General features: G+C 60.9%; 1 protein-coding gene across 1 annotated transcript; it reads left to right on the forward strand.

The window, feature by feature from the left end:
- Positions 1–298: 298 nt before the first annotated feature.
- On the forward strand, positions 299–12,159 carry QSOX1 (quiescin sulfhydryl oxidase 1; the record flags this gene model as incomplete). The annotated part of the gene is made up of 12 exons (XM_083867896.1): positions 299–566; positions 2,622–2,722; positions 4,010–4,058; positions 4,222–4,324; positions 5,133–5,223; positions 5,454–5,599; positions 6,078–6,215; positions 6,332–6,461; positions 8,358–8,480; positions 8,584–8,728; positions 9,656–9,835; positions 10,189–12,159. The coding sequence occupies 12 exons, from the start codon at positions 299–301 to the stop codon at positions 10,902–10,904; spliced, it is 2,190 nt and encodes a 729-aa protein (XP_083724022.1). The 3' UTR covers positions 10,905–12,159.
- Positions 12,160–16,168: the final 4,009 nt, after the last annotated feature.

Consider the following 16,168-nt stretch of genomic DNA (forward strand, 5'->3'; position numbering starts at 1 on the left):
CGGGTGTGTGGGGTGTGTGTGCGGGTGTGTGTGTGCGGGTGTGTGTGCGGGTGTGTGTGCGGGTGTGTGCGGGTGTGTGTGCGGGTGTGTGTGCGGGTGTGTGTGTGCGGGTGTGTGTGCGGGTGTGTGCGGGTGTGTGTGTGCGGGTGTGTGTGCGGGTGTGTGCGGTGCCGGGGCCCGTTCCCGGTGCCGGTGCCGGCTCCCCGCGCTGTCCCCGCCCCGGCCCCGCCCCGGGGGCGGCGCTGCGGGGGCTCCGGGCGCTAAAGGCGGCTGCGGGCGGCGCCGGGCCTGGCGGGCGATGTGGCGGCGGCGGGCGCGGGCCGGGGGCCGCGGGGGGCCGGCGGCGGTCCCGCCGCTCCTGCTGCTTTTCCTGCTGCTCCGGGTGCCCGCGGCGCGGCCCGGCCGCCTCTACTCGGCCTCGGATCCCCTGGAGCTGCTGGGGCCGGGGGCGGAGGGGCGGCTGCTGGGCTCCAGCAGCGCTTGGGCCGTCGAGTTCTTCGCCTCCTGGTGCGGGCACTGCATCCACTTCGCGCCCACATGGCGGGCCCTGGCCCACGACATCCGCGGTGAGTCCCGGCCCTGGCCCCTCTCCTCATCCCCGCCCGGCCGCCTCGGCGCTCCCCGCTCCCTCCCGTGCCCTTGGGCTCGTTACCCCATCCCGTATCGCTGTCCCTGTTCTCTGCCCTCGGCACGCGGTGTCTCTGCCGCTGCACTCTGGAATTCCCCCTGTATGTCTGTGTGTTCGCCCATCAGCACCCCTAAATCCTCCTCCCTGCGCGGGGGGTCCCGCTTGCCCCAGGACCGGGGCATCCTGCACTCCCTCCCGTGTCCTTCCCCTGTCCTCCTCCTCCTCCTCTCCTCCCGCGCTCTTAAATCCTCCCTGCATCCCGGGCTCTGCGTTCCCGTCCCCGTGAGCATCCTCACATCCTGTCCGTGTCCTTCCCACCGCCATCCCTCACTCCGCTCTGCCCTCCCCTCCGTCAGCTCCCCTGTCCCCGCTGCGGCCCGGCTCCATCTCCCCGGAGCCTCAGCCCGGTGGGAAGGCCCGGCTCCCTCCCGGTGTCCGGGTTTCCCCTCCGCTATCCAGGCCTGGCTTAGCAGCGTCCCCGGACCCCCTTGGGCAGGGAGAGGCTCAGGCTGAGCCTGCCCGAGGCAGGGGGGTCCCGCTGGCCCCCGGCCCTTCCCTCAGCCCCGCAGCCGCAGGGATGGCAGGCTGCCGGGCACCGATCCCAGCTGCTTTGTTCCCGGCTTTGACCTTGATGCCCGGCCCGGCCCGGGCGGTGCCAGCGCTGCCCGGGGACCCGCACACCCCGCCGCTGGGCCCCTCGTCCTGCCGGGACTCACCCCGCCTCCCCGGGCATCCCTGTTATTGCGCTAATTGATACAGCGCGGTGGCCGCGTGAGTCAGGGCCGGCAGCCCGTCCCTCCGAGGGGATGCCGTCCCTCCCTGGGGATGCCGTCAGAACTCCCCGACGGGCAGGATGTGAGGAATTGCCCCGCGGGGCAATGCCGGCGCTCCTGGCCCCTCTCCAGAGGAGGACTCCCTGCTCTGGAGGCCGGACCGCGGATGCTGTGCGGGGAAGCCTCCCCCGTGCTGCTCAGCATCCTCGCTGCCATTCCCAGGGCCGGATTCTCGCAGGAGTGGGCTGGACGGGGAGGATGCTGGGCGACCTGCGGGCACCACGTGCAGATGAGTACAGGAACGTGCCTGGCTCCCTGCAGCAGGGCTCGTCACCTGCCCTCCTGTGCCACGGGTGCCAGGGCAGTGGGAAGCAGCTCACCTGTCCTGTCACCTGAGACACGGGACAGCGTGTCCCTGCCTCCAGCGTGTTCCTGCCTAGGGCAGCATGGGCTCCATCTGCCTGCCAGACCCGTGTCCCTCCCTGTCCCACTCTAAGGATAGGCAGGGGCTTCTCCAGCTCGTGTCCATTACTCTAAAAAGAAGCCATTTCAGAGCTTTATTCTCCATTTTCCTGCTGGTTTTCAGAGGCTGCTGCTTAACATGCCTCCATGCCCCCTTCTATTCATCTGCTTTACCCCAGGGGCCTGCTGGTCTTCACTGGGGAGTCACAAATGGGGAGTGGGTGCTCAGGACCTGGGCAGACTCTGCTGCAGTATCCTGGCTGCTGGTTTTGGGTTGTTCCCTCTTGGTTATCAGCTGTGCCCTTGGTCTGGGGTGAGACGAGCTGGAGCCTGTGTTCCTTGCTCTCCCTGAGCTCTGGCTGGCCATCCCTCCCCTTCTCCTGTTGTCCTCTCCCCGGGAGCTGGGGCAGAGGCTGGACAGGCAGAACCAGCCGGGCAGGCAGTGTTGGGCAGAGCTGCCTGTGCTCTGTGCTCCAGCGCTGGCAGAGCAGGGCGTGCAGAGCCTCCTCCCGCCTCACACGGCTTTCCCTGTGCTCCTGCTGCCTGGAAAGTAGGGCACCACACACCAGGACAGACCACAGCCCTGGGCTTGCAAACCATCCTGCTGGCCTGTGAGGGGCAAGCAGTGATTTTGGGACAGGAGGATCTCTGCCCCTGGCACAGCAGGAGACCCCTCCTGTCTCCACAAGCACTTGTGGGGAGGAGGGCAGTTTTTTGGGGGTGCTGAGCTGTGCTGATTTCATCCTCTGTCCCCACAGAGTGGCGGCCTGCAGTGATCCTGGGGGCCATCGACTGTGCTGATGAGGAAAACCAGCAAGTGTGCTCTGATTTTGGGATAACAGGCTTCCCCACCCTGAAGGTGAGACTGCCTGTGCTGAGTACTTGCTGGGTACTTCACTGTGCTTTGCCTTTTGGCCTGTCCCTCTCTTGCTCAATCGGATTGACAGGGGTATTGCACCAAAATGCTCCCCTTGGGGCTTTGCAGGCTGCAGCTGTTTCACTCTTCCCCGAAACAATGCCGTGTCCTGGCTGCAGCCAGTGCAACTGCTGGGCAATGGAGCAACAAGGAGGGAGGAAAATCAAAATGGTGTTTTGTGGCCAAACATAGGGGCTGGATCTCTGCTGGGATGAGGGAGAGTCTGAATCCTGAGTTGGAGACACTTAAGAAAGGCTATTTGAGGGCAGAGAGAAGTTGCAGGCACAGGTTTTGGAGGAGGGCACGAGGATGCTGTGGGAGGTTGCAACTCCTGGGATCCTCCTGTGGTGGCTGGCAAGGAGCCATCCCTCCTCCTGGGCCTGTGCCCAGCCCTTTAGCTGTGTCAACACACTTCTGCAGAGCTTCTCACTGCAAAGAGCCTTGCTCCAACACAAGCAGTGAAGCCACAGCCAGCAGTTAAAACCAGGATTGCCTTGAGATGGAATGGGTAGGGATGAGGGGTTTATCAGACATGCCCTCAGTCCCTGCTCACAGGCTCAGCTCCAGGTGGGGTCAGATTTGGGGTTTTCCAGGCAGGTTGGCTTGGCCCCAGCCCTGCCCTGGGGTGTCACCGAGCGCCCACTGCCCTGGGACACTGATGAGAACATCTCCTGGGGCAGGGAGGTGTGCTGCTGATGTGGCTGTTCTAAGACGTCACTTCCTTCACATCCCGTGTCCCTGCCAAGCACCTTTTGCAAACAGCCCCAGCTCCCAGCCCAGCCTGCAAAGCAAACACCTGGCTGATGCAACCTGGTGTTGCTGCTCTGGCTCTGCCCTGGGTACTGGAGCCACTGTGGGAGGCCAGGAATGGGAAAACCCCCTTTTTCCTGCTTTGTTAGAGCTCTGGAGCAGGGAGACTGGTTTGCAGGACTGGGAAGGTCCCAGGTGCCTCCCTGGGATCCCTGGAGACACTTGTTCCACTGCCTGCCAGTGCTCAGCCCTTGGCTGGATATGGCTCCCAGCCCATACCTGTGTCCCTGATCTCTGGGGATGCCCCAAAAGATGGGGACATGGCTCATGTCAGTTGCCATGCTGCAGTGTTGTGGGGAAACTGAGGCAGAGCTGGTCTATGGGGAGCCTCAACCTGCTGGGTTGCACTGCCTCCTGCCCCACTCCAAACACTCACTCCAGTTTCCCCTTGTGGGTTTGGTTGTTTTTTTTTTTTTCCAGTTCTTCAGAGCTTTCAGCAAGAAGCCAGAGGATGGGATAAGGATTACCAGTGAGTATTCAGAGCTATGGGTGTGAATGGCCCTGATGCCCACACCTCCTATACACTGCAAGATCAAGGAGCTCTGGAGGGGCAGCTCCAAGCAGCTTCCCTTGGCTCAGCCCCTGGGATTGGCTTCCCCAGGACTGACCCCTTGGTGTCCTGTCCCCTGCAGACCCCAGTGCTACTGTGGAGGAGCTGCGCCACGCCATCATCACCAACCTTGAGCAGAGCCAGGAAGCTTGGCCACCCGCCTGTCCTCCGCTGGAGCCTGCAAGGTAGGGGCAGCAGGAGGCCAGGATGGCCTCTGGCCCATGGGGAGCAGGTTTCTGGGCAAATCCTGAACCCAAAATGAGCGAGGAGCAGCTACTGCATCACTCACATCCCAGGGAGTATCTCCACAGATGACCTGGCCAGGGTAGAGCTGTTTCCATGGCCCAGATGAGATGGGCCATGTTGTCACATCTCCTAATGGATCTGCTCATCAACCTAACTTAGAGCAAGCAATTCCTGAGCCCCAGATTCTTTGGGGCATGGCAGTGTCATGCCATGCTGAGTGAGGCTGTGTTAGAAGCTTTTTCCTGTCCTGAAGAAGGGTTTTCTTGATTCTGTACAACTCTGTTGGTATCTGAGTTGTCCTTGCTAGATGCAAGCAGTTGCTGAGAGGGAGAAGGAATTCCTGAGCTCCTGAGAAGGAGCCTTTGGATTTCCCTAAGCAATGGTCGAGCCAGGCACATGCCTCAGGTATTCTGGTGCCTCTGTGTCTTAGCCAAAAAAACCCCAGCCCTGGTTCAAGTTCATTGCTGTTTTTTCCCCTGGGTGAGCATGTAGCTCCCTCCTGCCCTGCCTGTGCTTTGTTTTCTTACATCCTTGGCCAAGCCCAGTGGGTTTTCTCAAAGCCTGTGAACCAGAGCAGAAAACAAGGCTGGAAACTTCATCAGGAGGAATTGCCTGCCTAGTGGGGCTGGTCCTGCACCAGCATTCCCTGCCAAATCCAGCAGGGAAGGGTCGAGCTCCTTGTGAGGGGGAGGGCAGAGCACCCTGCTGATGCCGAGGCACCTGCTGCCGTCCTGCTGTCTCTTGCAGCGCCGAGGAGGTTCACACCTTCTTCCAGAGGAACAAGGACCAGTACTTGGCACTCATCTTCGAGAAGGACAGCTCTTTTGTGGGCAGAGAGGTGGGCACAGCTGCATTTATCCCCCATCTCTCTCTTGGAGCCTGTATCCTTGGTGCCTGATAACTCCTGGGTGCCTTTGGTGGGGCAGCTCTCTGCAGGAAGCCTCCCTGCCCGGCTTACACACAGTTTAGCCAGTGCTAAACGTTACACAGGGCACTGAGCAGCTCTGCTGCCTCCCTGCTGGGGCTGGGGAGTCCCTCTGCCCCCCAGTCTGACCCTGGGGCTTGCAGGTGGCCCTGGACATGCTGCAATACGAGAACATTGCTGTGAGGAGGGTGCTGAGCAGCGAGGAGGAGCTCGTGAAGAAGTTTGGCGTCACTTCCTTCCCCTCTGGATACCTGCTCTTCCGCAATGGCTCCTTCTCCCGCCTGCCTGTGTGAGTGTGGGACACAGCAGAGTGGCTCTGGGGGGATGCCAGCCTCGTGCCCCATCTCTCTGTGCTCCTTTGTACTTGTGGGAAAAGGTGCATTAGGAAGGAGACAGCGGCCGAGCATGGGAGGCTGGTGGGAGGTTGCTGGTGGGCACTGAACTGCACTGCCAGCCCTGGCTGGAGCTGGAAGAAGGGAAAAAATCCTTGTGACTGAGCCATTCCCTTCCCACACCTGCATGGAAGTGGCATGATATGGCCGCCTGGGCTCAGCTCTGCTCCAGGATGCATGTAAGGCTCCCCACTGCCCAGGCAGGGGGAGAGTATGGAGCACCCCATGCTGGAGTACCCTGGGAGACAAACCACAGTGAAGTACCCAGGAAGTACCCAGAACTACCCACTTGGCTAAGCCTTCATCTCCTTTGCTCCCTTCCTTGGGGTCGGGTTTGGGCGGGAAGAGGAACTTGGGGCTTCTCCCCCCTGGCAGGCACATAGAGGCGCGCTCCTTCTACACCTACTCGCTGCGGACGCTCACGGGCATCACCCGCGGCTCCTACAAGCTGAACGTCACGGCCAGCGCTGCCAACGACTCGGACCGCGTGTCCCATCGCCTGCGGGCCGACCGGTCAGAGCCCTCCCTCCCCCTGCTGGGCACCCCGGGCTGGGCGGGCGCGGGGGGAAAAGCCCCGGGGTGAGCAATAACGGGCTGATGATGGAGCTGGTGTTCCCTGCCCTCCCCAGCTCCAAGCTGTACATGGCCGACCTGGAGTCCGCGCTGCACTACTCGCTGCGGGTGGAGGCTGCCCGGGCCTCCTCGCTGTCGGGAGCACAGCTGGGCGCCCTCAGGTGCTACGTGGGCACGCTGGTGAAGGTGAGGAGCTCTGGGTGTCAGGGGAGGAGCCGCCTGTGTCTCCTTTTGTCTGTTTTACAAGGGCACAGTGCGAGGTCACCGTGTCCCAGCACTCGGGGGTAGTGAACTGTGGCAGTCTCAGGTGTGGGCCCTGTGTCCTGGTGCTGAGTGTTTCCTGTGGCTGCTGTCAGGCAGTCCCCATCCTTGTGGAAGTCCAGACTCAGCCCAGAGTCCCAGTGGGAGCTAAGAGGGCGTGCTGGAGTGTTTCAAACAAGGTGTGTGTGGCTGGCTTTGGTGGCAGTGGGACCATCACGTGTAGGAGGTGTCAAGGCAGGAGGTCTTTCCAGAAGAGAGGTGTCACCTGCTGGGGTGTCAGAGGTGGTCGCAGGGGTTTGTAACTCTGATCTGGATGCTCAGCTCAGGGAGCCAATCTCTGCAGGCTCCTTTGATAATAGTCCAGGAAAGGAACTCCCACTTTGAGTCAGCCTTCAGACAAGCCTAATTTTAGGTGTCCTTTTTTCTTCTATGTTGAGCCTGGCACAGCTGAAGTGACTGAGAGCTTTGAGCCAGCACAAGCAGGGCAGTTTAATTTCCTGCTGTGATGGACTCCTGCTGCATTTGGCTGTTTCCTCCACTGGGCCTGCAGGGGCCCTGTCTCCATCCCAATCCCTGTCACAGCCACTTGGCAGGCTGGGGCCACGCCCTCCTTCTTTGCTCCCTCCTCTGTCACCTGGGGTGTCACGATCAGTTTGGACCTTGCATAGCCCTCACTGATGTGCAAGGCACCCCATGCTCCCAACCCCATCTGCTTTCCCCCAGGAAAGAGCTCCAGACATGTGCCTTAAGTCCTCACACCTTCATGTGGCTCCTCTGCCTGCCTCCAACCATTGCCCTCACTCTCTCCCTTTAATTGGAACTACAGAGATAGGGAAATAAATCCCCGTGGCACCAGCTCCCTCCCCATGGGTACAGAAGTGCTGGGATGATGGGGAGAAGCAATGGTTTTATTTGATATGGTTTTATTTGATCAATTTTTAATTCTTCTGGAGATGGAGAGCAGCAATGGTTTAATTTGATCCATCTTTAATTCTTCCTGCACACCTTCCCCTCTGAGCTGTAGCAGTGTGTCGTGGGTGCTGGTGCTTCCCTGGGGACGCTGAGCCAGCACTGCCATTGCCCTGCTCATCCACAGGACGGAGCAGCATCCCCAGGATTGCCAGCCCAGGGCTCAGCCTGGGGGAGCTCAGTCAGCAGGTCCCAGCCTTAACTCTTACATTCCCAAGAGGTATTAAAGGGAAGGAGAGGGGAAAAGTCCTAACGTGGAAAAAAGAGGATCCTGGAGGCAGGGAATCACACAGCAAGGCCTTCTGTCCAAGGAGTCAGGAGACACTGTGTTTGCAGCACAATTGTCAGGTCACAATAATTCCCCTGCAAATTTGGGTCTTTTCATGTGATTCCCCACGAGCCTGGGAGGAAGAACAGCTCAGACTCAGCAAACTCCTTCTTTTCACTTCTCCTGTGTGCTGGTTTCTCCTCCTCCCCACAGGTGGGTCCCTCTGTCTGTTGGTGGCAGGGGCTGCCAGGCTGCTCCTCTCCCAGGAGTGGTTTTAAAGTGCAGCTGCTAATCGGCTTTGCCAGACTTATGGACAGAGTGCCTTTTTGCCTCCCTCACTTGGGGCTGAGGTTTGGAGCCTGAACATGCACACAGGGGACTTGGCACCCAGGGTAGGGGGGACAAGCTGCAGCCCCCATCCCCTCGGAGATGGGCACCAAAGCCTTGCCAGGCCCACGCTGCTCCCCAGCAGAGAGGATGCTGGTGCTGCCCAGTGCCTGTGCTGGTGAGCCAGGGGTGCCCGTGGGCTGCCGTGTTGCTCCCAGGATGGAATCTATTTTCTCACCCCTCTGCCCCCTCTGCAGTACTTCCCAGGGCGGCCCTTCGTGCAGACCTACCTACAGACCCTGGATGCCTGGCTGAGGAACTGGACAGAGCCCGAGCTGCCCCGTGCAGTTCTGAAGGAGGCCATGAAGAATAACATAGATGTAAGATGCCCATGTGGGATCCCCTGCTCTCTTTTCCCCTGCCCCTTTCCCCCCAGCTGGCACTGCCTGCCAGCCCCATCTCACCGTGTCCATCTGTCCCCAGGCCTCCCCCCCCTCAGTACTCCCTGCCAACGTGACCTGGGTAGGCTGCCAGGGCAGTGAGCGCCACTTCCGTGGCTACCCCTGTGGGCTCTGGACCATCTTCCACCTGCTGACTGTCCAGGCTGCCCAGAATGGCCCTGACAAAGGTACTGGTGTCCCTGGGGGCGTCAGGGGCTCAGGGAGGGAGCATCCAGCTGAGTTCTGGCAGGGGTAGGAATGCTGCATGTGGACAAAGGCTTGTTTCCCTCGCTTCTTCATCTCATCCAGGGGCAGTTTCCATGGGAGACAGGAGACAGAGTGCAGGAGTTCAGGACCTCTGTATGACTAACTAATACGATTGAGCAGAAGCTGTTTATTGTTTACGTTAAGCTATTTTTATACATTCTAAGTTAACTGTTTATGTGGTCACACATTATTTGGTTGGAGGCTCTATATTGTCCATACATATAACACTCACCTTTCAGGACACATGGTTGGTCACAGTCTATTATCATGTTGGGCCTCCTTCATTTAGTTCTTGCATTCTCAGTATTCTCTTTTTCAGGCCCTTCTTTCTTAATTTAGTACTATTTATGTCTCAGTAACCTTGATGAATTCAAAAGAGTTCTGAGATAAGAACAACAGCAGGTGGCTTGGCTGGTGCACGTTATGGCTGAGCTGTTCAAATATATTGCTAGAAGAGAGTTGGGGTGTGGGGTTGTGTCGCTGTAGGACACGAAAGATTCCAAATATTTCAGAAGGCAAAGAGTATAGAAAAAAGTTTTGTCTAAATTTTTGCTACCTTTTATAAAGCGTTCTGATACAGACTCAACATGATTGGTAAATAAGAACGACACTTTTCTAATGCCATTGGTTAAACTAGAGAAACAGCAAACACTAACTGGACAAAAACTGTTTTTAAAAAAGAGTTGTTTACCAAGATTGTTTTAAGAAAAAGTTTTCTTGAGAAACTTTTCCTTGAGAAAAAGGTAGCAGGCCAGAAATCTCTGAAGCCCAGAGGGTTGCTACCTCAGCCCTGGCACTGTGGTGGTGGCAGTGGGGGTTCCAGGCTGACCCCGTGCTCTGTCCCCCAGAGTTACCCCTGGAGGTGCTGAGCACCATGCGCTGCTACGTCCGGCACTTCTTCGGCTGCCAGGAGTGCGCCGAGCACTTTGAGGCCATGGCAGCCAAGTCCATGGACAGCGTGGCCAGCAGGGAGGAGGCCGTCCTCTGGCTCTGGTCACACCACAACGAGGTCAACGCTCGCCTGGCCGGTAAGGGGGGCTGCCACGGAGGGAAAAGGGGAGGTCAGGTAGAGGAACATCTCCCGGATGGGTTTGGCACATGGCTGTGGAGTGTAGCAGTGCGTTATCCTGTTATTGTCCCCCGTCCCAGGGGACAGCAGCTGGTCATGCAGCATCAGGCTGCCCCGGAGATACAGTTGGATCTGACGTGCTCCTTACAGGGAGCTTCTCAAAGCTGCTCTTTGCCCTCAGAGGACCCCTCCTCCCGAGGTGGCTCCTCCAGGTGTCGCCGTGCCCAGCCGCTGGGTTCTCCGGGTGTTTATGCAGGGGGAGGGTGCAGCACGTGTCCCCTGTAACCCCCTCACCGGCTGTGGTCCCTGCAGGAGGTGACACGGAGGACCCCAAGTTCCCCAAGCTGCAGTGGCCTCCGCCAGACTTGTGTCCCCAGTGCCACAAGGAGGAGCAGGGGGTCCATGCCTGGCAGGAGCCTGCCGTGGTCACCTTCCTCAAGGCGCACTTCTCCCCGGCCAACATCTACATGGACTACGCCGAGCCCGACCCCATCCCCGCGGCCAGGGAAGGCGCCAGGCTGGGCACGGAGGGCCCGCGGGAGGAGAGGGGCAGAGGAGAAGAGGAGGAGAGGGAAGGAGAGGCCAGAGTCCCGGGGCGCCCAGGCTCCCCGGAGCCGCGGCGCCCCAGCATCGTGCGGCTGAACCCCAAGTTCCGGGAGGGCGGCGAGGACATCGTGGACCTGGATTCCTTCAGCGAGCAGCACTTCAAGAGCCAAGCGCTGCGAGCGGCCGCGGGCCGGCGCCGCCGCATCAGCAAGCGGGACACCGTGGCCCTGGCCCGCGATGCCGCGGCGGGCAGGGAGCGCCGGCGGGGCCCCGGCCTCCTGCTCCGGGAGGAGGAGGATGCTGGAGAGGGCCTGCGGAGGAGCCCCTGGCTGCGGGTGCTTGGATTGGGCTTCTCCCGCCTGGACATCAGCCTCTGCGTGGCCCTCTATTTGCTCTCCTCCATGTGCCTGCTGGGCATGTACACCTTCTTCCGCCTCCGCACCCGCGCCCGCAAAGGCCGCCCCGGCTTCCCCATGGCCTGACACGGCCCGGGGCTTTTCCCAGCCTGGCTGGGCTGCTGAGGCAGGGCACCCCTGGGACAGCGTTTTGTCCCACGGCGGGCGGGGCTCTGGCACATCCCCCTCAGGAGCTGCCCCGCTCAAGGCAGTGAGTGGCCTCGCCCGGGGCTCTTGGAGGGCTCTTTTTGGGAGGAAGGAGGTGTCAGAGCATCCCCCTCTCAAGTCCTAGTGCCATGTGTCCGGGCCTGTGGGAGCTGGGACACGAACGGTGGTTTGTGTTTTGGCACCCAGCTGCCCTCAGAAGCTCCCTGGAACTGGGCTGGTTTCACACTGGAAGCCCAGTCCCAGCCCATTGGGGTCCAACCACTAGTGAGGGGCCAGGAGGGTGCAGGTTTAGCCCCCCAAAAAGCAGACACTGCTGGGTGGGGACAGCAGTCCTGGCTTCAGATGCATTTTGTGTCCCCCGTCTTTGAGATGTGGCCTGGGGCCTCCCACACCTTTCCTTGCCCCCTCCCCACGCTGTTGTTCGTTCTCTGCTTGTCTTAGTGGAATAAATTATTTTTGCCGATGCCTGCCTTGCTGTGTGGGCTGCTCCCTGCTACGTGGGCACGCTGGACTACCACGCCCCATTCCTGATGTCCCTGCTCCTGCCTCCACCCCACCCCGAGAAGAGCACTCGGTTTAAAAGTCCTTTCAATATTTTTAATTATTATTGTATGTTTTCTCCTGCCTTTTCCTTGGGGATGATCCATCTCTGGGCAATTGCCCCCCATACAGCTGGTCCATCCCCAGGGCTGGGATGGCTCCTCCTTTCTCCTCAAGCCCGGGAGAGGCAGAGGAAGCCTGTGAGGGCCAAGAAGCTGCTGGAAAAAAACTTGTCAGGAGCTGTGGAGCTGCAGTTCAGTGCCGCCCATGCTCGTGGTCAGGGCAGGGAGACACGGCAGCATCCCTGGGGACCAGCCCTTCCATGATGCGGGCCCCCCGCGCCTGTCCCCGATTCTCTCTGCCCTTTTATCCTTGTTAGGAATCATTAAGGAAAATGGTTGTTTTCCAGAGCCAGGGCCGGGGCCATCTGCTCTCCCAGCGCTGTCTAAATCCCCCTGTAACAAATTCATTGGGATTACGCTGCCCTCCCCTAATCCTGGCCCATCCCCCCGCGTGGGGGATTTAAAAGGATTAGAGCCCGGCCGATAATAAACTTTATTAAGGGGGAGGGGGGGTGTCAATCCGATTTGGAGCCTTTTTCTTGATATCTTCACTTTGCCCAGGTGGGAGGCGAGGGCTGGCGGGATGGGATGGGGAGGGATGAGGAGGAGGGCGCCCGGCTCTGCTGCTGCCTTGGCTCCGGGAACTCCGGCCCCTCCAGCCCTTCCTCCCTCACCTGCCGTGAAATAAACTGTCTCTCTCCACCTTTCCTTTCATGTTTGTGCGTGGTGACCCCTCCAGGCGTTGGGGGCTGGCCCCCCCGTGCTGCCCCCTCTGCCCCGTGTCCCTTGCGCGGGTGCTCGCCGGCTCCGCCGAGGGCTGCGGGCCCTGCCCACCGCCGGGTGATGGATGGGGAAGGTCTCATCGCTGCAGCCCTGCTGCCTCCTTCTCCTTGATTTCCCCGGGGGGTTCGCCCCCACATCAATAACCCCGCCGTGCACCCCCTTCCCCGCCAGCTGCTCCCCGCCATTGCCGTGTGGGGCTGCCCGTGGTCACCTCAGCCCCAAAATTTCTCGGTGGGGTGGGCAGGGGGTGCAGCAGGTGGAGGGAGAGGGGGATTAGGGCTGGGGAGGTGGGCGCTGCCGGAAGGGGGTTAGCGGGATGCCCAGATTAGCATCCCCGACAGGCCCGCAGCCTAAAGCTGCTGTGCACGCAGGAAAAAGAGAGTCTAGTAAATAGACTTTCCGTAATCCTGTTTGGTGCGGTCCCGATCCTCCCGGGCCCCGCTCTCCCGGCCTGCGGCACCGGGGTGTCCCCTCCAGCAGCTGGGCAGCCCCACGGCAGGGCACAAAGGGGCTGCTGGGGGCTCGCAGTGTCCCCACACCGCGTCCCCCTCTGGGGATGACTCGGGGACAGGTCCCGCCTCAGCCCTGAGCGGCGGGACCCTCCCACTCCCCGGCGGGCCGGGCTGTCCTGGGGGCCCGGTGCAGCCCCCGGGGTGCCCTCCCTGATGGGGTCACCCCTTCCCGGCGCTGCCCGGGGGTCTCTGGGGCTAATTACCCAAATGGCCTCAGGCTGGCGCGAGGCGGCCGCTATTCCCTAATACAATTTACCCTCAAGTGCAATTTAATTTTCCTCCAGGCCTGTGGCCAGCCCCCCGCACACCCAGCCACCGTCCCACCCCTTCAGCGCTCGCTCCTTGCCGCCTGGCCCCCGTTCCCTTTCCCTCCTGGGCACAGGGAAGAGCCTTTCTCTCCGCCGGCATCGCCCCTCCGCCCGCGCTCCGGCCGGAGCACCACCGGGGCTTCGCTCAGCGCCCATTAATTTTCAATTACGATTAGCAACGCCCCCGGCTGCGAGGGGAGAGGCTTTCCCCGGCTGCTGGTGAGTGCCCGGCTCTCGATGTGCTTGTCCCCGCTCCAGGCCGGTCCCGGCCATAGGGATGTAGCGGGACGGGGGAATTGTTGGGATAATTCAGCGGTGAGGAGCGCTGGGGCTCGGGGGGCTGCGGCTGCTGCTGCCCAGAGGGGAGGTGGCTTCGTGCCCAAAGGTGGCTGTGGCAGCTTCGGGCTTGCGAGGATTGTCACCGCTTCGGTCTGGGGGGGCTGGTTTCGTCACACGAGGGGACTCTGGGAGCTGGGTTGACGCCTGGCAGACTCGCTGCCCGAGTGGCACAAACCCTCAGCTCCCCGGCACCTCCGAACCCGTTTGGGGTTTGCTGGCTGGGACAGAGCTGCACTGACACCCCACAGGCATGAATCAGGAGCACGTTTTCTTTATATTTCCTTATATTCCTCTACATTTCCCCCAGTTCTGCCTTGAAACCCCCTTGCTGCACCAGGGGACAAAGCACTGATGTCCCCCTCGGTGACACAGTGTCCAAGCCAAGCCGAATTCCGATGTGCCCAGGGCTGGGCCGCGCAAGGAAAGGCTGGCTCTGTGTCTGTGTCTTTTCACAGGCTCTGGGATTTACCTGCGTTTTATTAATGATTGATCTCAGCAGGGAAGGTGTGGGAGCACCATCCCTGCTCGCCTGTGGGTTTGGCATCATCGCCTCACGCTGCTCAGCTCTTCCTCTGCCTGCAGGGCCAGAGGGTTTCAGGCAATGCCGAGGAAGGAGCAGGGCGTCTGTGCAGGGCCAGAGCCCCCCAAAATGTCCCAGAAATGCCACCTGATGAAAGTGGACATTCACCCTTCTGGTCACCATGGAGCCTCAGCTCTGATTTATCTCTGGGAGGAGGAGGAAGCCTGGAGGGGGCATTTCCCACCCACCACATGGAGCCCCCCTCTCCGGGCACCACCGGGACCCAGCAGCGTTTGGGGTGGCGCAGAGAGGATTTGCTGGGCAAGCTCCTCGTGCTCGTCTCAACCACCCTCTCCTTCCTGTGAGATGGGAAAAACAAACTCAAAAGAGACCAAAGAGCCCGAAGTGACCTAAAAAATCCTTAAAGAGACCAAAAGATCCCCAGCAACATAAGGAACAGATGGACAGCAGGAAGGATGGAGGGGAACAAAGCAATGCTACCAGGAGAGGAAGGGATGAAGCCTCTGCTGGGAGGATGTGTGAGCGAGCACGGGGAAGATGCCGGTGGGGTGGTTTTTTTTGGTGGTGGCAGCCCCCCGACCCCCTCCCGACCCCCTCTCGATGCTTCCCCGAGGTGAAGGCTCGGTGCTGTGCGGCTCCCTTCGCCCGCTCACCACTCCCATGAGTGATCCAGAGCAGGGCAGAGGGGGCTGGATCAATCTGGCAAAGCAGAAAAATGAATGAAAATTGAATTCCCCGAGGAGAAAGGGGTGGGGGGAGCTGTTATCCCGGCTGAGAGATAAATCAGAGCGCGCCAGAGAGCCGGGAGACCGCGATGACTCCCAGCAGCGGTGGAATAATTAGGGAAATAGGCTGGAAATGCAAAGCGGCAGGACAGGGAGGCCATGGGGCAGTGTCCGTCTGTCCGTCTGTCCGCGCGTCCGGCTAAACTTCTCCCGTGAATCCGCCTGGGGGACGTGCCCTTCTGCGGGCCGGGAGCCGGGCTGGGGCCGGCTGGGGGACTCGGTGGCCCCGCCCCGGGGGGACCAGGAGCGCAGGTGGCCGGGGGCGCTTAATGCACTTAAAGGGCTGCGGCGCCATTTAGGGCACGGCACGGCACGGGACGGGACGGGGTGGGAGGGGTGGGGATTCACCTCCCTGCGGTGGGAAGCGGATTTTGGCGTGCGCTGAACTGCAGGGTTGAGCTCACAGCTGCAATGAGCGCACACCGGCCTCGGCACAGGGCTGCCATAGGAGGGGGGCGAGGGGTCACGGTATAAATGAAGCTTGGGGGGGGGTCAAACACCAGCATCTCACAGGAAAACTTCGTGGGTTTTTTCCTCTATGGAACCATCAGGCTTAATAATACATTTCTTAGGTTTTATTACTTTTATTTTTAAACATTTTTCCCAGTTGCCGACTTGTCCCACCTGGGTATTTCATAACGGGGCAGAGTTTTAGTTTTTTTCAGGTGGGAAAAGCCTTTTCCTCATAGTGTGGGAACGAAGGCTTGGCACGGGCACGGCTGAGCTGAGGGTGGCCGCGCTCCCGGCTGGGTGAACACTTCCCTCCCTTGCCGGGATCCGCCCTGTGCCCCCTCAGGCTGTCGCTCTGCTCTCTGGGCAGAGCGGGATGGCCCAGCACACCGGGGCTGTTTGGCACCGTTGTCCCCGAGCTGTGACACGCTGAGCAGCGGGCAGGGCGAGGCTCGGGGCTCCCACTCTGACTCCAGCCCCATTTCAGTGAGTCCCCTCTCCCCGCCCTCGGCTGCCGGGTACCACCGCGGCATTTCCCTCTGCTGCTGCGGCCCGCGTTGTCCCGGGCATTTCCCTCACGGGATCCCCAGGGAAGCCGCGGCCACAGCGAGCCCTTTTCCCCGCGGCTGCGGCACTGCCGCCCTGTCCTGCCCCCTGGGCCGGCTCTGCCCGTGCCCAGCGCTGTCCCGGGAGCCGCGGCCGGGACGGGCCCGGGGATGTGTCACAGGGCCCGGGGAAGCGGAGCCGGCCCGGCGGGGTGACCGCGGCTGGGCGATAACTCACGGCGGCGCGGGGTGCGCGGGCTCCGCCGGGCAGGGAAGTGTCCCTCGGCCGAGCCTCCGTTCCCGGCGGCGGGAGGGACA

This window comes from Zosterops lateralis, assembly GCF_965231275.1.
Source record: "Zosterops lateralis genome assembly, chromosome: 9".
NCBI classification, from domain to species: domain Eukaryota; kingdom Metazoa; phylum Chordata; class Aves; order Passeriformes; family Zosteropidae; genus Zosterops; species Zosterops lateralis.